A 24,471-nucleotide genomic window follows, 5' to 3' on the forward strand; every position below is an offset into this window, starting at 1 on the left:
ATTATTACACAATTGATGTTGAATACACTGCATGCTCCCTCTCGTTCATATCCAAGGTAAATCATCAACTATATCATCCCTTACATGCATTTTATTTAAATAAATAGATCATCATTTGTTCAAAAGAATGTGCAGGTTACTTTTCTTCCACGCCCTGGTCCGTGTTGCTTTCAAATTCACGCAACTCACGGCACAGTTGGAGCAGAAGTTGCGCCACAGAACCACTTATATTTACAATTTTCATAAAGAGAACCATTTACATTTAACATTTTTATGACGAGAACCATTTACTTCACACCTGAATGAACGAATCGAATGAATAACTCAATTACACATTTACTGTCACCGGCAGTTTCTTATTTAGAGTATAATTTCCATATGAATAATAACAAACATTAAAGGTATAGTTCACCCAAAATATTTCTTCTGAAGTTACATTTTGTAATGTCTATTAGGTTTTTTACACAATAATGACTTTATTACACAATATTAAAGATGATATCTTTTGAGAGTCATTTCTCAGCCAAATTCGATGTGCAATGAAAATTCAAATATTTCATAAATTATAAATTCATAAAATAATGAATAATTCACATTATAAAATTACTAAAATAAATTAAATTAAGATGAAAACTAAATAAATAAAAATATTTCAAAATTTCAAAAGAGCAGCATTTATTTAAAAAAGAGGAATCTACTATAACATTATATTTGTCTTTACAGACATTTGATCAATTTAATGTGGCCTTTATGAATATTTATTTATTTAAAAAAGCATTGGTTAAACTTCATATGAAAAACACCAATAAATGGTGCCATCTATTAAGGGGGGGGGGGGGGGGGGGTGAAATGCTGTTTCATGCATACTGAGCTTTTTACACTGTTAAAGACTTGGATTCCCATCCTAAACATAGACAAAGTTAAAAAAAAATAAGTTGGGCGCTTGATGGAGTATTTCTGTGTCAAAAATACTCCTTTCGGTTTCTCACAAGTTTCGGAGAGTTTTTTTCGAGAATGGGTCGGCTTGACGTCGACAGAGCGGAATGTCCTTGTATGGGCCGTACGGGCTCCTCTACCGGAAGGGTGCGTGCGGGCGCGCGACCAGAGCGAGAGCAAATGCACGGCGTCTATAAAAACTGCTCTCACTTCTGTCAGGACTTCACCAAATCAACAACGTCACCAAAGAAGTGTGTTTTTGATGGAGCTGTGACGATAAAGGTTCACAATCGTGCTTTGGAAGCAGGTGGTGAGTAAAACTGCTTCAAATGTCTATGTTGTTGGCTATCGTCGCATGAGTAAACATCAGTAAACAACACGATCGTATAGTTAATTTATCAATGAAGCATGCGATGTAACTTATGGTGTGTGTTTAAATACATTTGTTTAGCTGACCACTATAGGTGTCTGTTTGTTTATTGTAAAACCACCCCAGACCTAGGTGACGTTCACACAAAGCACATTCAAATGCGCAACTCCATTGTTTTTCTATGTAACACTATAACACAGTCTGACCTGCAAAACCGTTTTGGTTGCTACTGCTAAGGTTTAGTCGTTAGATGTTGATGCTTCTCCTGTTTATTTTATTTTAACCTCCGGATCCAATTCTGGATCATATATGTATTAGTTGAATCTGATTGATAGCCATGGTTTATTTAGGGTAACATTTTCTTTTCCACACTTGAAGATGTCAGCTTTCAGCCACTCTCGTGCAATAGCTGCGCGCTCGTGATTCTTTAGCTCCGCCCACACAATACGCCTCCAGCCACTTCGTTTTTTTTCCGGAAAGACTCGGTACAGCCTATTTTTCTTTTATAAATATAATAAAACTAAATACTTTTCGGAGATATGAAGGATGCAATACTACTCTATAGGTACTCAAGATTGACTGAAACTGAATGTTTCACCCCCTTTAAGTCTTTTAGAGGCTTTAAATTATTTCACTTATTATTATTACTCAAAGCAACATTATTCTCGTAAAGCAGTTCAGTCAACTTCAGGATAGTGATGAATGATTTTGTTATGGTTTCAATAGCAGAAATGGCACAATGAATAAAACTCAGCCATGGTTATCAGACACTTCAGCATAAAAATAGTCAGTATCGCATTACCTTTCATAATAGCCTGCAGTGACGCCACCTCCTCCTGCCACTGCTGCTTGACCTGGTCGATGGCTTCCTGCTTCGTGCTCTCAGAGACGGTGGCCACCGCTTTGATGGTCTCCATCTCTGCTCTAGCCTCGGCCAGCTGGTCCTGCATCTTGCTCAACTCTGCCTGGGCCTTCTCCAGTATAGCAGCCTGCTTCTTCAGCTCCTCTGAGGTATTTACAGGACAAGCACAAAAGTTTATGTCAAGGAACCATCAGGTTCAGGTCACATTTGTTTTACTCTTGCACTGTGTCCTAAATATATGATGTTTAACCAACCCTGTTTGGACCCATATTTATTGCCGTTCCTCTTGTGATCGGATCACCTGACACAATTGCACTAGGTGTAAAAGGAGCCTTGTGTTCAGATCCCTGCTAGCATTGTTTGAAATGTTTGAAACGTATCTGGTTTAGTACTTTAGTACTGCCCCAGGACAGATTCACTATGAAATACAGATCTATAACTGTTTGCTAGTTATTCAGTCTTCTGTATCCATGCGCATCCAGGCACAATGTGTAATGGATTGTGTCACTGTACACGTCTATTCAAAAGGTAAGAACTGGTTTACATATTTGTTTTACAGATATGTATCCCCCTAAAGTATATTTAGTATCCCTAAAGTACCGCAAAAAAGGTACCGTTGGGTACATGACCAAATTTAACCGGTTGTTACTGCGCCATTTGTGAGTTCGCTTTGAGTGTGTGCTGCTCTCAACTAACAAGTCAATCACCTTTATTTATACAATACAGATTATTTTAAAGCAGTATCACAGTGACAACAGGAAAATTGTTCATTCCTATTCCTATACTCCATGTGACTGTTGTTCAGCTCAAGTCAGTTTACTGTTGATTCAAATCTTTTGCAAAGATGCTTAATTAATAAATTAGTTAATTTAATCTATAAAGCAGTTCTGCAATAAAATTATGTCATCGTCCAGCTCAGTTCAGTTCTTATATAACAGCACCAGTACAGCCAGATCAATAATATTGTTGTATATTAAGTGTCCCCAACTAAACAAGCCAGAGGCGACAGTTAATTGGCGAGAAACCCAAACCCCATCAGCTGGAGAGAAAACTTTGGGAGAAAACCAGGCGAAATCGGGGGGCATTTCTCCTCTGGCCAACGAACGAACCAACACGGTGTGAGATTATGATTCAGGCGGCATCATTTATTTACTAGTCGGAATTCACATCAGGAGCATTCAAATATTTATCCAGTTCCTTTTGCTTATAACAACAAACTCTTGCTTGTGTACTCGTGTACTGTATGCTCATGTCATTTTTGAGAAGCTTTATTTTGCTTCGCTTCAGCTATGATAAAGAGACTCCCCTCTTGAGTGTTGTGTGTTCGTGCATTTTGGGGGTGGAACAATGAAGGGAGGGGTGTGTTTGTTTGGGCTGATTTCAAATATCAACAATGTTAAACAATGATTCTCAGAAATCACTTACTGCACCTTAACAACCACACAAATGTGTTCCTAGAAAAGTGTTCAAAATCCTTGGAATTACAATGGCTCTATAAAGGACACTTGAGCTACACTTAATACAAATATGTGAATGTCACTGAGTAGAAGGTATGCATGTGACATGAGACTGCAGTTATGCCCACTGAGTGGCAAAACAATTTGAGTGGCAGCACTTGTACACAAAAATCACATCAATTCCCCCGGCTCACGTCACCTTTAACGCCACAATTTCAAGGTCACCTTTTTATCACGCTCCATATACATTCATATATATTATGTAAATTACAACATATGCATTTAAACAGGGATTAAAATAACAGGAATAGCAATTTTTAAAAAGTGTTATAAATTAATAAAAAAAATATATATTAACTAACAAAACAAAAAAACTGAATTTTTAATTTCCTCTGCCTGCTATATGTGCGTGTGTATGCATATGTATATGTATGCGTAGTGGTGGGCCGTAATCTGCGTTAACGTGCTGTGTTAACGTGAGACTCTTATCGGGTGATAAAAAAATAAAATAACGCTGTTAATCTATTCTCAAAGTTGGGTTGGGAGCTGGGTATATACCAGGGTTATACACACATATATTTAAAGGGGGGGTGAAATGCTGTTTCATGCATACTGATCTTTTTACACTGTTAAAGACTTGGAATCCCATACTAAACATAGACAAAGTTTCAAAAGTTAAGGTGGACGTTTGATGGAAGTATTTCTTTGTCAAAAATACTACTTCCGGTTAGTCATAAGTTTCGGCAAGTTTTTTGAGATCATGCGTCCCCTTTGACGTTAATGGGGGCGGAATTTCCTTGTATGGGCCGTACGGACAATTCTACCGGAAGCGCGTGAGAGAGAGAGGGAGAGAGCGAAAGTAACAGGCTACGCCCATCAAAGCGCTGGCTTGTAGGATGCTGCACAGGTGATGTGCACATAACAATGTCACCAAAAAAGTGCGTTTTTGGTTGCCAGACCAAGACAGTCCTGCACAGATTCGCCAAAAACCCCGCGTTAAGGCAACAGTGGATGTAATTTGCTTTTCCGGATCAGCAACTGAGTTGCGCGAATGTTTATATCTGTTCGCTGCATTTCGGTGCCGACTGTTTCATAAACAAGGCCCAGCTCGACGCCGGATTTTCCCAATCGCCTAATGCTGAATGATGGAGCAGTCCCAACGTTAGAAGGGTGAGTGAGACTGCTTCAAATGTCTGTGTTTTTTTTAGTCCGCTTACTGTCTACACAAACCACGCGTAAACACACAAACACACGTGCACAACTGCACTTCCCACATGTACACCTTCAAAGACAAAAATACGACGATATAATTTAAGTATAAATATGTAAATAACACAAGCCGCTAAGCATATTATATAGTTAGTGTATGACTTGTACCACACAGAGACGTCCTGCTCTAGTCGTTTTTGCTGCTGCTCCTGTTCAACTGCAGCCTCTGGGTCTGATTCCGGATCATAGATGTATGGCTGTATCTGATTAAAAGCCATATTTTTATTTTGAATAAAGTTTTTTTCCCGCTGTTAGGGATGACACAGCTTTACGACGCACTCGACTCAACACAATAGCAGCAGCGCGCACACGTCATTATTTAGCTCCGCTCACACGACACGCCCCCACCCGCTCGGCTTTTTTCGGAAAGACTCGGAACAGCGCATCTTTCTTATATAATTATTAAAAAAATAAAGACTTTTCGGAGATATGCAGGATGCAATGCTACTCTATAGGTACTCAAGATTGACATGACACTGACTGAAACTGAGTGTTTCACCCCCCCTTTAATTATACAAGTGATCACAGGATTCAAGATTTAAATTCTATTTATATAAATTGTTCACAGGCTAAATTTGATTTATGTATTTCCCCAGCATCAAAATGTCAATATCCATGGATCACTGGATCTTTTGGTAAGATGTATAGCTTATAACACTTATATCAAGTCCAAACTTTAGTTTAAACTGATAACAGTTTGTTTCACTCCCGTTTTCGCAGTTTCTCCTATTCAATCTAGTCACGCAGCAGCTCTTCTGCCACTCAAGTCCGGCAGAGGGGAGTTTGTTCCAGTGGGAAAGTGACGTCAACTTTTCACAAAATTAAGTTTGTTAGGTTTAAATAATAAAACGAGAGATACTTTATACAGATATACTACAAAATGAAGGCATAAAGTGTTCATAGTTAATGTGACCCCTCTGGTTACTCTTCAAGGACACCTATGTGAACTTCGTAAAGCCAACAAATACATAAATAAATAAATAAAACTACAAAAAATACAAGTAGGCTAAATAAAACAAATAAATAAAGTAAAGTTAGTTAGTTAGTTAGTTAGTTAGTTAGTTAGTTAGTTAGTTAGTTAGTTAGTTAGTTAGTTAGTTAGTTAGTTAGTTAGTTAGTTAGTTAGAAAAACTCTTGCAGCATTTGTTTGGAGAAGATGCTGATGCAGTTTTCTGTATCTTACTGGCCCATCAGCCGATATTGTAAACAATATATTACCTTCTTTAGACAGATAGAGCTCCTTAAACTTGGCGCGCTTCTGGTTGAACTCCATCTCCAGCTGTTGTTTGAGCTTCAGGAAGTCGGTTCGTTCCTGCTCTTGCTCGGCCGCGCGCTGCTGCAGAACCCCTGCCAAAACAACACATCGTCCATCAGTGCCACACATTCACAACACCTCTACACCTCCAACCTCTGAATGGCATTTGGGCTCTTTACAACCAAGAGTAAAATCTGTGTAAATAATGCATGATGGAACATTTTCAATGGAAAAAAATGTAAGAGTTTGTAGGGGTGTGTCATATCATACCGTCCACAATAATACCGGTATACATTTTTACATGATAAAAAAGTGGCATATCGCGATATCAATGATATAGCGACGCGATGACATATGGCACATTTACTTTCCAAAGCGTGCATATAACAACACCCGCCTGAGAGTACACGAAGAGCAGCATGTCAGCCTCCTGACGATTTAGTACCTAATAAGACAACTTTTTAGGTACTAAATCGTACAAAACGTACAACTTTAGGTACAACTCATTCAAGCCCTCTTGATAACATAACATAACATAACATAACATAACATAACATAACATAACATAACATAACATAACATAACATAACATAACATAACATAACATGTGGATAATCAATATATCATTCTGAAGTACATTTCTGGATTAAAAAAACAAGAACCGTACAGGATGGAAACCCGTGACCCTAAAACCGTGATACGGTTTTTTTTTGTCACTTGTAATGAAGCTTGCTTATTAGTGAAATTATTAATATCACGGAATGGTAATTATTGACTTTATCCTGGATTGATGGCTCTCAATATCGCAATATATATCGTTGGGGAAAAAAATATCGTAATGTAATTTTTTTCCAATATCGTGCAGCCCTAATTAGGAGTATAGTATCTTACTTGTCGGACACATTTTGTGAGCTGATGCTTGAAGCACAGTGAGGAGATTTAGATGCTCCATACGGTGTGGAAATGAACGGGTCTTTATCATCGCTGAAGTGAGCCACAATACAATCGCAAATGGGCAAACAAGTGAACAGACACACGAGCATAGTTAAGCAAAAGCAGCTAGTTCTCGGCTAATGTCCGTCATGTGTGACTCGTGTGTTTTGAATAATGACGTGCACAGAGCGAGAGCGAGTGCTCTACTCACCATCAATCGTAGACACGCCCCTTACCTGCTGATTGGCTACAAGTTTGTTATTCCACTCGGCCTGTGTCCTTTTTCTAAAACGGTTTTGAAATAACACTTACCCCACCTTTAATAGAACGATGACTCATCTGACTTGGAACTACCTGTGCATTAAACGATTTTATTGCACACCTTCCAGCCAAACAGAATCGAATATTCAGACAGACCAAGGCATTGCTTTAGTTATTGCTAAACTAAAATGTTATAGTTTTACTTAAAATTTCCAGTAAAAACACTTATAACTTTGTACCAAGGCTACTTCCTTATGATAATAGATTTACACTTTTTTTGTTTATGAAATAAACATTCTATCAATGACAGTAGCTCATTGGAAAAGGATGGACAATGCCCTTCATTTTGTTTGCACTAATAAATGATGCTGCCTTCCAGCTGCAATCCCCAACAAAACTTTGTTCCATTTTTTCTATATCGTCATAAATATTGTTTGTGATATAATTTTGAGGGTATATCGACCACCCCTAAGAGTTTGCTTGCTTGGCTAAATAATAATACAAGTGTTAGCTCTTTCGTGTGTCAGTGCACAAAACACGTTTCTAGTTTTAAATAAGTGCTGTGTATTTTTTTTTTTTTTTTTCTTGTGGTAAATTATGTTGTTAATGAAAATGACTATGATTTACTCACCCTCAAGCCATCCTAGGTGTATATGATTTTCTTCTGTCTGATGAACACAATCAGATTTATATTAATAAATATCCTGATACTTCCAAGCTTTTTAATGGCAGTCCATTGAGTATGAATCTCAAAAAAGCACATCCATTCATCCATCCTAAACATCTCCAGAGGGTTAGGAAAGATTTGTAGCTATATGTAAATATAAAAATATCCATGTTTAAAACTTTATAAAGTAAAATGTATACCTTCCGCCAAACCGCCTTCAATATTCAACTTGCGGAAAAAGCATAACATAGGGCAGAGCAGGGCACAACCTACTGAAAGGTGGTCCGTCTAAATCTAAATATTTAACACCCCCCCCCTCCCCCCCCCATTAATAAAACTGATTGTGTTCATCTGACACAGAAGAAAATCATATACACCTAGGATGGCCTGAGAGTGAGAAAATGACAGTCTAAGTTTCATTTTAAAGTGAAATAATCCATTAATTGAACTTAATTAAAAACAAAAATAGAATAGCCGTTTTCTAGTTTAATATACATGTAGTTTATTCATGTGAATGTTCAGCATCACTACAGTCTGTATTGTCTCGTGACAGAAATCATTTAAATATACTGATTTGGTTATCAATGATCACAACAGTTGTGGCGCTTATTTGTATTATGCTTATAGTGCAGAGTTTTTGGAGTCCATATTTGATTGTCATTCGCTTTCCCTAATCAAACATGCGCAAGTCTTCTTTTACTCTTTGGACCTTTAAACAAACTACTTTAACTTCTTACAGTGGTTGGAGCAATAGGGAGGATTAGAAAGTGCTCTATACAATTATTTATTTTTTTCAAACTTACAATAAATGATAACCAACCAAAGACCAAACGTTTTTATAGCATTCACTATTAAAATAAATACATTTCTAAATTACTATATTACATGATGTCTTGCTCTTTTTGCTGCTGTAAAAAATATGCTGATTGAATCAGACCCACAGATGATAAGGATAAAGCTTCAGCTTGAACAATAACCATTATTCCAGCTGGCAAATTCATTTAAAGAACTGAAACCAACAAGCAAAACTACTTTCTTCAGTGAAGATCCTTACGTCATTCTACACAAGCTTCATCCGAGTAAACGAGCAGAGACTCTAGTGCCAAGTCCGAGCCGGTACAAACCACATCGGTCAATCAAACGCAAGCATGTCCTGGCAGATCATACATCTCTGTCATTGGGTTTTATTCTAATTTGGCCTAAATACAAGATTTTACAAACACGTATTTGCAGGAAAAGTCTGTAGACGACTACACCCAAAGCAACCACGAGCCTTTAGGGATGGCAAAAAAAAATGTAGCTCAACAGGATCAAAACAACATATGCATACATTTGCATTAATATTTGGAGAGGGAAAAAAAATCCATAAAATCTTACTTGATCTTTACACCTAAAAATATAAATGCATAAAAAAAGCTTATGTGATTGTGGTCAGGGGTGTATTTACGATTTACACAGGAAACTGCATGTTATGGAAAACCAACCTATCAGTTCTATCTAAAAAAATCACAAACTTTTTGTCATATTGTGCTTTAAGTGATAAAGTCGACTTGTGCAACATATTCTACTTCATATACATTGAAGTATGTGACAATAATGGCATGCTCTAAAAACCATTCAACACTTTTGGTCAGTGCAAGGTAATGCTTATGTGTCATATACATTAATGCATGCTTTTAAAAAAAAAAAATCAATATGTGCACCAAAACACTGTATGAACGTAAACGCACGCGAGCCTGAATAATAAGAACCTGTACACATGATGTTCAGTCACTTCAAATATAGCAGACCATTAAAAACAGAAACCACTTTCTGTCAGTCCAGCTGTCATCTGCTGACCACTGGATGCAACATCATCATGTTGACCATATATAACTTACACGTTTTTGTGAACATAAAGATCAGCATAGCAAATGCTTTGTGCGAGAAGAGTTCTGTTAGAAGCGTCGACACATATCAAGCATTAAAGCTTCATATGAGAATGTGTTAATAAATAGGATAATAGAGATGTAGGCTATCTGTCAGCCGGTTGACTGTTGCTGGCTAATCCGTGGACGAACAGGCCGCGGGCCTATAACGAGCACAGCTAAATAAGCACAATAAACCTTTCTTTGTCGAGAATGGCGCTTACCGTCATGGTGAGGCGGCCGGGTGGATCCCGAGGCCCGCTCGGCCATGGTTTCCCGGGGCTGAGTTTAGAAAAGCGGCTCTCTGTAGGAAAGTGAGGAGCGCCCAACAGAACAGGCTAATAGAGACAGAGCAACGTCATTGTAGAAATAACACGCACTGCGCATGCGCACCCCAAATGGGCGGAGCTGTCTTCAAAGACTTTGTTTAATGAACTTGACATTATATCTCGATTTTATTTATTCCATTTGTTCTTTATATGTGTCTCTTTTATGGTTTAAGAGATGCCTATATTAGTAGCATTTTCAATAAATACATTAATTAACAAGTCAGTGACCATAACACCCACTATAACACAAAAATAAATGCACTCAAAAATTTAATTCATAAATGAACATCTCACAAATAATTCAGTACATTTTCCACGGTACTACGCCAATAAAAACAACCAACCAACCAAATTGAAGAGAAAAAAATAATAAATTAATAAATTTTAATAAATAATAAATAATTAAAATGATTAATTATAACATCATAATTAATAAATAAAATCATTAACAATTCACTACACCTTCTAGTGGCATCCTTATATTTTTATTCCATGAATAAATCTCTGAATGTTCAAATGCAACACCTACTATACAACAAGTATAAAGGCACACAAAAATTAAATTAATAAATAAATAGCTCACAAATAATTCAGTAGGCTAAATGTCCCTCACCCTCTACTACACCACCCTCTTTAAAGAGGACCTATACCTCTTTTTACAAGTGTCAAGTGTCCCCAAAATGTGTCTGTAGTTCCGTGCATGTATTTTTAAATGCAAATGAGCTGCAGCTCCCCAGAAGGGGGAGGAGTATTTACGGCTCATGCCTCGGATACTTTGCAAAAAACTAAAACATCTGTTTGGTTTTGATTGTCATCTCTATTGAGGACCCAGTCACATGACATTGCAGTTCTTCATCATCATGAAAGTTTATTATTTGCATGAATTTTAAAGCCACATCAGTCTAAACGTATGATGGTTTTCTGAGCACTCACATCTGAAGTACGAACACAGAAATGTGAGTATTATACAAAGTTCTCTTAAACATTGTTTTGTGCTTAACTGTCAAAAACACACAAAGTTCACATAAACACAGTCGGTTATGTCAGATCATACACATGCAATTTCTTTACTTGCTATTATAACTTATAAGTAAAGAAATTGCATGTGTATGATCTGTGTAATAACTCTTTCTCCGCTAGACACAGAATTTTCCATTATTTGTGAGAAAACACTTCCCCTCCAAACACAGATTTTTCAGGGCTTCCATGTTTTCAATGTTAGACGTTAGGGGGCGCTATACGCATCTTCTGAATAATTTCTGAATCTCCTCATCAAAACACATGCGAGGAAGACGCAGTAAAACAAGCAATCATATGTAAACAAATGCATAGGCCTATGCAAAATAATGTGATCTTCAACATTAAAGCTACACTGTGTGATAATTTCCCCCATCTAGCGGTGAAAAGGTATATGACCATCCAGTGAATAATAGTTTCTGTTCCTCTCAATTCTGATTTCGTTTTAACTACGGTGGCCGATATAGTCCAAGATTAACATGGCAATCCCCCTCTTCACATTCGACACGGTGCCATCGAGTGTTAAAACGCGAAAGGCGAAGCTTGAATTTATGGGTATGTCCCTCTTTGGCTAATGTCCTTTCAAGATGGAGGAGCAACATGGCAACCAGCATTCAAACCCCTCACCCGTATGGATTTTCAATGGCATATTATAAACTTACGAGAATACTTTATTACTTGAAAAAAGTAAATATACATTAATGAGCACATATATTTTTGAATGACCTAAGTGTTTTTAGCTAAGAATAAACTAAAAAAGTTACACAGTGTAGCTTTAAACATCATATAAATCAAAACTATCTAATGAAATGTGGACCCGAGCTACAGTGAAGCATTGGGGGTTTTGATCAGCTCTTTCTTTTGATATATTACATGCTCAGTGTTACGGTACAGAACTGCAGAGACAAAGGTGTTATATGAAATGGTTTATTGAGCAGACCAGTAGAGTGAGCAGAGTGGAGTGCAGTCCAGATTGGGGTCTTGAGATGATGACAGCCAGGTGAGAGATGCGTAGAGACTCAGAATGACGATGGAGACAGACAATGGAATACGAAAAACACAGCCACAGGACACTGGTGATCGAAGGACGAGGAGACACTAGACGGTGGAGACGAAGGAGGCACAGGGAACAGCGGGGGTTGGTAGCTGAGTATGCACTGGAAGGGGGTTAAACCTGTGGTGGCCTGACGGAGCGAGTTTTGTGCGTACTCGGCCCACCCAAGGAACTGGTTCCAGGAGTTCTGGTGACCGTGACAGAAGGTACGGAGGAACCTGCCGATCTCCTGGATCTTCCTTTCCGTCTGCCCATTTGTCTGAGGGTGATACCCGGATGACAGGCTCACGGTCACACCTAGGAGTGAATGGAAGTGAATGGAAGGCCTTCCACACTCGGGAGATGAACTGGGGTCCTCGATCTGACACGATATCCTCAGGAATTCCAAAATATCTGAAAACGACATTATGCATTATCTCTGCGGTTTCCATGGCACCCGGTAACCCTTTCAAAGGAATCAGAAGACATGACTTGGAGAATCTATCCACAACAACTAAGATACAGGTATGGCTATCGGACACAGGCAGGTCAGTGAAAAAGTCCACCCCTAGGTGTGACCATGGCCGATTGGGAACGGGCAGAGGAAGCAGCTTACCGGCAGGGAGGTGCCGGGGACTCTTGGCGATGGCACAATCCGGACACCCTCTCACGTACCTTCTCACATCTGCCGCCATGTTGGGCCACCAGAAGCGTTCGGGTAGCAGCGAGAGGGTTTCATTGGCCCCTGGGTGGCCAGTGCCCAACGTGTGACCAGAGTGAACCAAGGGAGTGCGTTGTGAGCGGGTAATGTACTGGAGTCCTGGCGGACAACCTGGCGGAGTGGAGTTGGAGGCACTGGCGGGAGGAATCGTTTCCTCAGACCAGGTGATGGGATGGAGGAAGAGCTTCTCGGGCAGGATGGGCTCAGAACTTTTGGGGGCTTTCTCAGGAGCGTGGAGACGAGACAGAGTATCGGCCTTGACATTCTTGGAACCTGGACGATACAATATAGTGAAATTGAACCTCGTGAAGACGAGTGCCCATCTAGCATGACGAGGGTTCAGCCGCTTGGCGCCTCGGAGATACTCAAGGTTCTTATGGTCGGTTAACAAGATGACGGGATGTTCCAGCCAATGCCTCCACTCCTCCAAGCCGAGCTTGATGGCCAATAACTCACGGTTGCTGATGTCGTAGTTGACCTCCGCCGGGTTGAACTTCCGAGAGAAGAAGGCGCATGGATGGAGCCGACTCTGTGTTGCAAGAGCACCGCTCCTGCTCCGGTGGTGGAGGCATCAACCTCGATGACGAAGGCCATCTGGATGGACCAGGAGGGGAGCGGTGGTGAAGGCGTTCTTGAGACTTGGGCTTGCAACGGAGGAGGTGGGTGAGTGGTCTGGAGATGAGACTGTAGTTCTTGATGAAACGGCGATAGAAATTGGCAAACCCGAGGAAACGTTGGAGCTCTTTGATGGATGATGGAGTGGGCCAGGATCTGATGCCCTCTACTTTCCTCTTGTCCATCCGGATGCCACTGTGGTCGATGTTATAGCCAAGGAACTGCACTGAGGGCTGATGGAAGGAGCATTTTTCGGCCTTGAGGTAGAGCTGGAAGTCCCTCAGGCATTGCAGGACCTCCGCAACGTGGTGGCGATGTTCGGCTAGGCTCCGGGAGTAGATCAGGATATCATCAATATACACCAAAACTGACTTGTAGAGGAACTCCCAGAGCACCTCATGTATGAAGTCCTGGAATACGAAGGCCAGGCCATAGGGCATGACGAGGTTCTCGTAGTGGCCAGTAGGGGTCACAAAGGCGGTCTTCTACTCGTCCCCCTCACGTATCCGGATGAGGTTGTAGGCGCTGCAGAGGTCCAACTTGGTGAACACAGTGGCACCCCGGAGATGTTCCAGCGCTGTCTGGACAAGAGGAAGTGGATATCGGAACTTGTTGAGGGCACGATAATCAATGCAAGGCTGGTTATAATCAAACGTTGGTTATCTAGTTGCATGGGTTCGTGTAATGGTTCTGGTGGGCGGAGAGACTGGAAGTTCATGAACTGGCCCTGGTGTTCTTCAATACACGACTGCATACGAGTGGCGAAGGGGATGGATAGTTGGATGAAACGTTCAAGCCCGATGGCATCCACGTATGCAGCGAGATGCAAGCACACACAGGGATCCAAACCTTGACGATAGGTGGTCAACAACGACTGTTCATTCTATCTGCTGGCAGCGGTCAAGGTCCGAAATAGTAGAGCATACTCATGAATCGACATCACCACAATCTCTCACCAATTGACGCATCCCAGGCAGGTTTCCCGAACACATCCTTGAAATGGGCCACAAAGCTTGACTTGGACTGCAAAACTGGGTAATTCTGTGCATACAGCGTTTCCGCCCAGCGTAATGCTTTACCATTTAATTGGAATATTTATATGGTGGCTATTTTTATGTCCTGCCCTGTCTTCCTGTTTCAGCAGAAATTAACAACAACACATTGAATAATTCTCCACGTTTTAAGGCACTTCAAAAACTCTGGTGAGGAGATAAATATGGCAGACATTGGCCTTAGTCAGCTGACTTGTTGCCTCGCTGCCTTTCACACAGTAAATGCACAAAAGTACCTCATGAAACTGATTTCGCCAAACAGACTTCTGAGGCAGTGTAACAGTGTAATGATCTACAGCTAAATAAAGGAAGCTTTGGTGAGAACTAAACAAATATGTAATTGCAATGTTAGTAATTTCTCACCAAAATTGACATCAGAAGTGAAAAACGTTGGTCAAAAAGGTACATTTAGACAAAAACTGTCCAGCAACCACAACTTTCAGACAGCACCTTTTTTTTCTAACTCAACTGCCACTGAACAGAACACATAGCATTGTGGGATATCAAAGGCAGCAAATTTATGCTGCCTTCAAAATTCTATCAGATGAAGGAGGAGACAGGAAGTGAAGATAGCATTAGGTTCAGACATGCTTTGATGCCTTCCTACCTTGAAATGTGTCCCCACCAGTGTTGCCAACACTTGTGAGACAAATAAGCAACAAGCCCAAGATTCAAGATTCAAACACAAGCCCAAAACAAGCCCAATATTATTATTATTTATTATCATCAATATAATTTATGATCAATCATTTTTATAAATAAATGAGCATGCAATATATTAAACCATTTGAAAAGCAAAAACAGATGTGATTTTACAAAAATCTTCAAATTGCAATAAAGGCCACACAATATCCTCCGATCATCTGTGAACAGAAAAAAGGACATGATGGCCAATTTTGGTAACCCATAGTCGGAGTTGCACATATTGAGCAGTGGTGAACACACTGCAAATCGTGCAAAATAGATAAGCCCTGCATCTCATTGTGCACTCTGCTCTAAAAAGTATTACAAATTATTAATACCACATACTATTCAGGATTAATAATAAGCACTTTTTTTACAGGACTATAGACTGTAAATTGGGACACAGGCAAGCACTAAGGGAGCGCTGCAATATAGCCACATATTTATAATAAAATCAATTCAAAACTATACTGTTATTATTAGTATACTTGTATACTTTTTACAATAGCCTGTAATTATAGCTATACATTAAAAAAATATTTTTGAAATTAAAGGTCCCATTCTTGGCGTGTTTTCGAAGCTTTGATTATGTTTACAGTGTGCAATATAACACGAGTTCATGTTTCGCGTGTAAAAAAAAAACATTTAAATATTTTTCACACAATTTACTTATCTGTACAACGCTGTTTCCTCTGTCCTAAAAACGGCCTGATGATTTCCTTGTTCTATGAAGTCCCTCCTTCAGAAACACGTAACGAGTTCTGATTGGGCCAGCGCTTCCCGTGTTGTGGTCCCGCCTCTTACCATAACGGGGAGATGCAAGCGCTGAATGCGCGCTCTTCTCCATGTCGGAGAGCAACAAGACCTCGTCCCCTATTTTGCGTGTTCTTGTGGGCGGAGGGTTAGTCAACAAACGTTTCTAGTGACGTCATTACATCCCTGCACTTCCTGCTGTAGTCCAAACCGGCCGTTTGCTGTAGGCTTTGAAAGGGAACTTCTGTTAAATAAAATATCTCGCTTGGCATTGAACTTTGAGCTTTATAATTTTACAGGTATTATTTATGCTCTAACAGCAACATTACACACTAGCTAAATTTTGAAAGATGGAATCGCGAAGAACGGGACCTTATATTAGGTGCCTCTCCTCCTGTTTCCTCTCCACCTCTGTACATCTCTGCTGGTTGCATTGTTTGTAAAAATGTATACATCTATTCTTGTCTACTAACTATCATTTTGTGCATTTTGTGAGGGAGAAGGAGGCGGGGTGTATGAGGATGAATTACTACAGCACGTTGCATTAAATTGGCTTAAACTGTGAGAAGAAAAAAACAGATTGGACAAATTAGCTGTGAGAAGACATTATCAGTATCACTCAATGTATAGGACAAAACAGCGTCCATAAATGTAAAGAAATAAAGTTGCTTATAGAGGCCACGCCCGCAACAATCCATAAAACTTTGAGATGACAAATGACATGCCTGGATTCAGTTCTCTGAAGAATAGCAGAAGTACTATTACTGTTTTAAACCATCCCTCAGTAGCTCTCTCTCTCTCTCTCTCTCTCTCTCTCTCTCTCTCTCTCTCTCTCTCTCTCTCTCTCTCTCTCTCTCTCTCTCTCTCTCTCTCTCTCTCTCTCTCTCTCTCTCTCTCTCTCTCTCTCTCTCTCTCTCTCTCTCAACTCCCCAAACCATAGTCGATGTACAATTGACTAACAATACACTTCTGAGTCATACAGACCTACAGCTTATGTGGAAGAAGTTTTAGTGAGTGGGCACTGGGCAGAGAAGCTGGACGTTCTGAAGAACTTTGTCTATTTAAAATTTCCAGATGTCTGTGACACTTCTGTAATCGCCAGTTTATAGAATATGTGCAAGACTGATGTCATCTACAACAGACAAAGGTAATTATGTTTTATCTTATTATTTTCATCTTCACAAAAACATGTGAATAGCCATTAGGCTGTGAATGTAACACTTTATTTCAATGGTCCACTTTAGACATTCTACTGATTATGAGTAACTTTGAAGCTACAAGTCAACTAGTCATTGGAATATTAGTAGACTAACTGTTTAGTTACCGACTGTAACAAATTTCCAACCAAATATCCAAATGAGTCTAATTATAGTAAACTGAATTAACATAAACTAAATGAGTGATCTACCCACATATTATGATAATTGAAATGAGCTGTATGGCATCCCCGTTTTCCTGAAGCTGCTTTGAAACAATCTGCATTGTAAAAAGCGCTATATAAATAAAGTTGACTTGGCTTGTTTATTATTTTCTAACACTTAATTTTAAAGATCCCAAACAGACATTCTACTGACTATAACTAATTTAGCAATAATGTCAACTTACTAACCTGAACCCTAACCGTCTACTAAAGCTCTAATGAGAGTTAGTTTACATTTGGTTAGTAGAATGTCTAAAGTGGACCATGAAAGCATAAATTAAAATCAAGTGAAAATTATGCTAATAACAGTATCAGTGTAAGCTAGAATATTATTATTATAATGTCATTATGCCAATATGTAAGTTTGTGTTTATCTATAGCTCATTATTATTAAGACCACTCTAAGTTCTAAGTCAATATGGTTTGCATTATATTTTCTCACAATAGCATAAATCAATATAACAGCTTAATTTGATGTAAACCTTTAAGATCACTTGTGTGAATGCTTGTCTATTGCTTAATTCTGTTTGTGAAGATACTACGCATAACTATTGAGATAAATGAATCTCTAAATTTAGATGGTCAGTGAAGTGAAGCTCATAAGCCAGTGCTAAGAATGATGCAGGAAGTCAGTTAATCATATGTAAAACTTGTGCCTTCGCAGGATGAGTGCTGTGAGCATGATAGAGAGAGAAAATGTTGTATTCAAGCCATAGATGGAGATAAATCTGGAATATTACAATGGCAATTACTGTATTCATTCCAGCATCCTGCATTCATTATTCATCTAGATTATTTTTCTGTCATTGCAAAATAGATTGTGAAAGCTATTGGAAGCATATTAAAACTAGGGTGCACTCTCTACCCAGGAAACACAGCTGACTGGAAAACAAGAAACTTCAAGCATGTGCCTGAACAGCGCTGAAAAGGAGAAGTAGCTGGAGTTTAAAGTATTATTCATTGTAATATAAACCTAAATGCCCTTTATCTGTTAGTGATATCATTGAATCCAAACATTTTCTGTTTCTTCATAGAAAATGTTCTTGCGTCAACACTTCTGGACAGCATTACTGCTGGCCATCATTCTGGTGTCGCTGGTGGTAGTAATCATTTTCATTTTCATCAATGTTTGCATCAGTAAAAGAGGTAAAACACATCTAACAACTCTACAGGGGTTCTGTTGAGCCACACAAAGAAATAAAAATATGGTAAATAGAGCATTTAATGAGTGTGGTTAGCCACAATTCTGTTGTAGAACTGGATGACAATATAATACAGTAAAACTGTATTATTTTGAAATATGACAATGTCCTATTTGAACTTTATTTTAATGTCATTTATTCCTTCGTGGTGTCACACGATACTGATTTGGTCCTCAAGAAATATTTCATATCATTTTCAATGTTGAAAATGATTGTGCTTAATATTTTGTGGAAATCATGATACATTGGGATTATTTGATTAATAAAAGAACTGCATTTAATTGAAATAGAAATTATAAATGGCTTTAGTCACTTTTTGTTCAGTTAAATGTATCCATGCTGTAATAAACACATTCATTTCTTTCCGAAAAATTAAATAAATATACTGAGACAACTTTTGAATGGTAATACAGAGACAGAAAGTGTGTCTCCCAGTGTCACATTTTTTACTCCACTTTATAAATAACACAGTTATTGAAAAGGAAAACGCTAGTTAATTGAATATTAGCAATATTAGAAGGAATTCACAGAAGTTATTTTCATATTTAAGAGGGGTTTGAAGTAGATGGTTGAAACCGACATAAAGCTACAGGAAATAACCATTTCACATAAACTTAACCTCATGGTTACTGAAAATAGGCCAGTGACCACTTCCTTATTACAAGTTTGACTGCTGTATACCACTGTTTGATTAATTTTATTTAACATTTTTCACATCAATCCTTCAATTTTTCTTTGCTCTTTTTCTAGGTGCTTGGTACAGTACACAAGCAAAGCCAAATCATTACAATGGCACAAATTTTAAAAAACAGTAAGTCTGTCAAGGTCATTTAAGTTCAGATATTTTTAATGTGTTTATACTCTAAAAAACAAAATACTTTTTCTATTACAGGGATAACCAAGTTTATCACAAAGAAGTTGAGAATTGGAAACCACCTTTACCTTCAAGAGATCAGTTCCTGTCCATGAATTCTGGTCAGTTCTGTTTTTATAAACTTTATTTTAACTTACAATAACTCCAGTACGAACAGAACGGGCTGATTTTCAGATCCACACGGATGATCTATATTTTGGTAGTCTCATTTAGCCAAATCTTCAGATTGATGGCAGAAGATCTGGATTCAATAATAATTTTCATTGGCTATAGGACCATCCAGAGACCATATGGCTGACATGTAAAAGCAACTAATCACAGTTTGTTCTGTTCAGCGTCATATTCAGGGGCATGGAAATGTAAAATTGATGTTCCTACAATAACAGCATTCAACCAAAAAAAATATTTATTCAGGAACATCATGCAGTATTATTCCTATTACAATGGCGCATCAGTCTCCAAAAATGTTAAAAATCCAGTGATTAGTTGATACTGATAACCATTCACTGTCACAGTTGAAAACATGATGACTTTTGTTAGGGGTTAACAGCTTATGACCCAGGACCAGTACACTCTAAAAAATGCCGGGTTAAAAACAACCCAAGTTGGGTTGAAAATGCACCGACCCAACAATTGGGTTGTTTTAACCCAATGGTTGAGTTGTTCTTACCCAGCAATTGGGTTGTCTTAAGCAACATTTAACCCAACCACTGGGTTAAAACAACTCAACCACTGGGTTAAAACAACTCAACCATTGGGTTAAAACAACTCAATTGTTGGGTCGGTGCATTTTCAACCCAACTTGGGTTGTTTTTAACCCAGCATTTTTTAGAGTGTAGTGAAGAAATGAAGACCAAGAGTCAGGAGTGTAATTAATTAAAAGAAAAATTTACTTAAGAATAGTTTGCAGTTTCAAAAGCAGAAGTCAGCTTCAAGTCTGACAAGGAGTTCGTAGGCCGTGCTCCCTCTCTCACCGTCTCATTGCCTCGTCCTATCGTACATTCAATTGTCCCAACAGTTATACCGTTTTCAAGGTCTTATCCACGTCATTACTGCAATGTGGATGGTTCTGGTTGGTGCAGAGACAATGCACAATCATGGTAAATTTCCACACGTCAGTTAATCGGATGCACGTTTTCATAGACGTGTCACTTGTTGATGCTTTTACTCCGGAATTAGGCCCATAGTGACCTATGAAGGCGCCAGCTTGCCCAGAACAACAAGTCCACCCATCTCTTAGGGTGCCCATTATACACCATTCTCAACACTGATCTGTAACATAGAATATTGTGCACTTACACAGATACACAGTCTCTCTTAAGGTTGGAGCTGATAAAGCTCCAGTTCTGACCAAAACATACTGATAACGTGCTTTCTCACAGTGAGAGGTACAGACAATAGTACAGGCAATATTCATCTTGACTCTTAAGTGTTTCAGTAAAAGGAAATATAAAAGGAATAAAATATATTAACTTAAATGAAAGACACTTTAGAAAACAAGAAACATAAAGCAAAATTATAACTGGAAAGAATCATTATAATAATATAGGAAGATAAATATAGATTAAGGTTTTGATTATGATTTTAATTAGGCTATATATATATATATATATATATATATATATATATATATATATATATATATATATATATATATATATATATATAGTATATTGAAGCGGCAGTGGATTTCAGAAAAGTTTAGTTCTGCAAAGTTTAGCTCCGACCCAAGTTAAAGACAGCCAGGTTTTGACAGCCCTAACCTACCAAACTGCCTGAGCTTATGACTGAGGTACAGCACTGGGCATGTTCATGTCCAATGTGTCTGTCCGAAACACAAAAGGGAGATTAAAGTCAGGAGAAAGTAACAGCAGCTTGTCACACAGAGCAGCCTGTGTGAATGCCTGTTGGCGTAGCTCCCTCCACTGGACCGGATCTTGAGCTCCCCTTTTAATGAGATCAGTCAGCGGGTTTGTGAAGGCCGAATAATCAAGCATAAACCTATAATAACCAGAAAGTCTTAGGAACTGTCTATATAACACTGGTGGAATCCCATTATCCATTTATAGCCAAAAGAGTCTGTGCCCTCAAAACTGCAACAAAGTGGACTCTACAAAACTTGTGGTTGAGGAGGTGTGTCAGAAAGAGCAAACAATGAGATGTGCAAAAGCTATCTCCCAAGCAATGCAAGGGCAGGGAGATGAGATGGGTGGGAGTTGCCACCGGGAAGGAGAAATTAATTTCCTGTTATGAGCCCCCTATGATGTCATCCCAACTCCAGTGAACCTCAGCAAATGGTACGGAGAATATCGTACTCTGCTCATAACCAGCAAACCTGAAGCACATCTTGGTTGTCTGCAAGGTAAGCTTGATGCAAGGTCACTATACGTGGAGGCATACCAGGTGCTGAAGTATCTTGCAGCATCATTAGACTCCAGACGGACCTCCATCAATGCCTTACCTCCTCCATTCTTTATGCTCCAGTAAAGAAGTTTGTAGGAGAAGGGGCAAGGGAGGTCAAAGTGAAGACCCCAAATTCTGGACAGTTTTGTGGAGCTTGTGAATGGAAACTTTTAGTGAACCTGAAGCAGAGGCCTTTTTTCCCCACACAAAATTGCAGTTACCAATCTCAGACATTGTGCTTTGGTCCTCCACACTTTGCACTGTATATATCATAGAGCTAACTGGGCCCTGGGATACTGTGGAGGAGGCCTACTAAAGTAAGAGTCTTAGGTATGCTGAACTAGCAGCCGATGTGGATTAAGAGGTTTTTTGGCCCTGTGACTACAGACTACAGAGTGGGGTAAAAGCAGAGGGGGCGCAACTGGGGCGACAGATGTCACCGATGAGTCCTCTGGAGGTGTTGAGGGCATATATAATCTACACACAAAAGAAAGAGAGTTCCCACCTGATGACCCCAATGAAGCTTTGTACTTCCCTCCCTCTATCACCACCACATCTGTTCCCCACTCATCTCAGGGAGGTGCGATAAAACCAAGGGATATTACCATCTATTCCTAAAATGTTACTCTCACATCCTTTTTGGTCTTAGGTCTCAGGTCGGCTGCAATCTCTGCTGTTTTATATTCATTTGTGGAATAATAAGGAATAATACACAGCTACAGATCAGATATTTCATGTTGTGGCACTGGAACCAATTGGTTGTCCCTTTCAGAAGCCGAGTAATGAACTCTTCAAGGCCCACCAGATTGATGATCTCATCGACGTTGCGGGTCCCTGCTTGTAACCACCAGCGGATAGCGTTGTTGTGCTGCTGGGCTATCACAAATGGCCATCTGCTCTCTCTCAGCTCAACAAACTGAAAGCACTGAAGATGTTGCTCTGGGGTGCAGCCAAAAGCTTATGACTCTTGCACTGGCCACTGTGTGCGCAGCCACCCACATGCCACTGCCGAGGTCAAAAAGTGCTTCTGGCACATCAGGACCCATTGTCATCAGTAGCATTTAGGGAATGATGGATGATGTGTCTGGATCCTTGCTCATCAAGTTCAGCAACATCTGCAGATCCTCCTCCAGTGAATTTCAAGTGCACTCCAACAACCCACCTTCACACCACACTACACCACAGTAGAGACACAAATGCTCCATTCTCATGTTCACGAGAGCCTGATGAAGTTCTCCGCCCAGGTTTTCAGCACCACTGTAAAGGCCAATTCACTCTGCACCGATAGATGGTGACAAACAGGGACAATCACCAGATTACAATACATCACTTCCCAGACATTCCATGACCTGACAAGTTTCAATTCAGCATGTTCAATTGATGAAAACAAGCTCCTACAGATGCCAACAAATGACAGGGCTAAGTAACACACTGATCCAAAAACATGTATTTCATGTTAGGGTACTCCTAAATGTTAAATAAAATAACCTTTTAACAGATATACTAATTTGTATTAAGTTTCTCTTTTTCAGGAAAACTGATTAAAAAAAATATATCGATGACTATGGGGCGTATCCAATTGTTTGTCCAATCAAATGCTCTATCCTCTAGAATGAGAATGCCCTTTCTTCAATACCACCTGCCTCTAACCTACAATTATTTATTGAGGCCAGTTCATGGTCACTATGTCTTTAATGTCATATTAAATGTCAACATGAAAAAAAGCTTTGCTCTTCATACTTCTTTTTCTCAGCATATTTAAATTAGCAAAAACCCTTTGCAACAGAAATGTAACCAGTTTGAAATCATGTTTAAATTTCCAGTGGATCAGAGTTATGAGGAAGTGGAGTCCGTGCTGGACTATGTTGAGGTTGAGGAGTCCACCTCCCCTCCTGCACCCCAACAACCCAACTTCACGCCACACTACACCCCAGTAGAGAAAAAAAGTCAAGATCAAGTCAGCAAGGATTATGATGGCATGGATGAGATTGAAATCCCTGCTAACAACGACAGCGTGGATTATGAGAACACTGAAGAAACTGAAATCCCTGCTAACGATGACAGTGAGGATTATGATGACATTGAAGACATTGAAATCACTGCTAACGATGGCAGTGAGGATTATGATGACATTGAAGACATTGAAATCCCTGCTAACGATGACAGTGAGGATTATGATGATGTAGGGTGAAAAGATAAAAAAAAGAAAAGTATATATATGTATATATATATATATATATATATACACACACACACACATACATATATACAGTAAGGAAAATAAGTATTTGAACACCCTGCTATTTTGCAAGTTCTCCCAAATCATGGAGGGATCTGAAATTGTCATCGTAGGTGCATGTCCACTGTGAGAGACATAATCTAAAATAATAAAAAATCCAGAAATCACAATATATGATTATTTAACTATTTATTTGTATGATAGAGCTGCAA

General features: G+C 39.1%; 2 protein-coding genes across 5 annotated transcripts in view; one reads left to right on the forward strand and one right to left on the reverse strand.

Moving 5' to 3' along the window:
* The window catches only part of rabep1 (rabaptin, RAB GTPase binding effector protein 1), a 45,214-nt gene extending 34,923 nt beyond the window's left edge, over nt 1–10,291 (reverse strand). For both annotated transcript variants that reach the window (XM_067437797.1, XM_067437796.1), the window contains exons 1-3: nt 10,142–10,291; nt 6,113–6,241; nt 2,109–2,312 (exon numbers count right to left, since the gene is read on the reverse strand). In XM_067437797.1, the coding sequence (XP_067293898.1) occupies nt 2,109–2,312; nt 6,113–6,241; nt 10,142–10,187 (379 nt within the window). In that variant the 5' untranslated portion in view covers nt 10,188–10,291. The remainder of the gene's footprint in view (nt 1–2,108; nt 2,313–6,112; nt 6,242–10,141) is intronic.
* Nucleotides 10,292–17,077: 6,786 nt separating this feature from the next.
* Nucleotides 17,078–24,223, forward strand: LOC137071747 (uncharacterized). 3 transcript variants are annotated; one of them, XM_067439943.1, is made up of 6 exons: nt 17,078–17,268; nt 18,411–18,491; nt 18,576–18,687; nt 19,494–19,554; nt 19,636–19,718; nt 23,844–24,223. In XM_067439943.1, the coding sequence occupies exons 3-6, from the start codon at nt 18,579–18,581 to the stop codon at nt 24,209–24,211; spliced, it is 621 nt and encodes a 206-aa protein (XP_067296044.1). In that variant the 5' UTR covers nt 17,078–17,268; nt 18,411–18,491; nt 18,576–18,578; the 3' UTR covers nt 24,212–24,223. The 3 variants fall into 3 exon arrangements, with proteins under 3 accessions (XP_067296044.1, XP_067296046.1, XP_067296045.1); XM_067439945.1 differs by having other exon boundaries at nt 18,411–18,475; XM_067439944.1 differs by having other exon boundaries at nt 18,411–18,687.
* Nucleotides 24,224–24,471: the final 248 nt, after the last annotated feature.

Source organism: Pseudorasbora parva, chromosome 3, assembly GCF_024679245.1.
Source record: "Pseudorasbora parva isolate DD20220531a chromosome 3, ASM2467924v1, whole genome shotgun sequence".
NCBI lineage: Eukaryota > Metazoa > Chordata > Actinopteri > Cypriniformes > Gobionidae > Pseudorasbora > Pseudorasbora parva.

What these genes read in the sequence shown, in the direction of transcription:
- LOC137071747 (XM_067439944.1), top strand. Translation starts at nt 18,579, where the DNA reads ATGTTCTTGCGTCAACACTTCTGGACAGCATTACTGCTGGCCATCATT. An exon ending in TGTTTGCATCAGTAAAAGAG is followed by an intron (nt 18,688 to 19,493) that starts GTAAAACACATC and finishes CTCTTTTTCTAG; the next exon opens with GTGCTTGGTACAGTACACAA. An exon ending in GTTCCTGTCCATGAATTCTG is followed by an intron (nt 19,719 to 23,843) that starts GTCAGTTCTGTT and finishes TTAAATTTCCAG; the next exon opens with TGGATCAGAGTTATGAGGAA.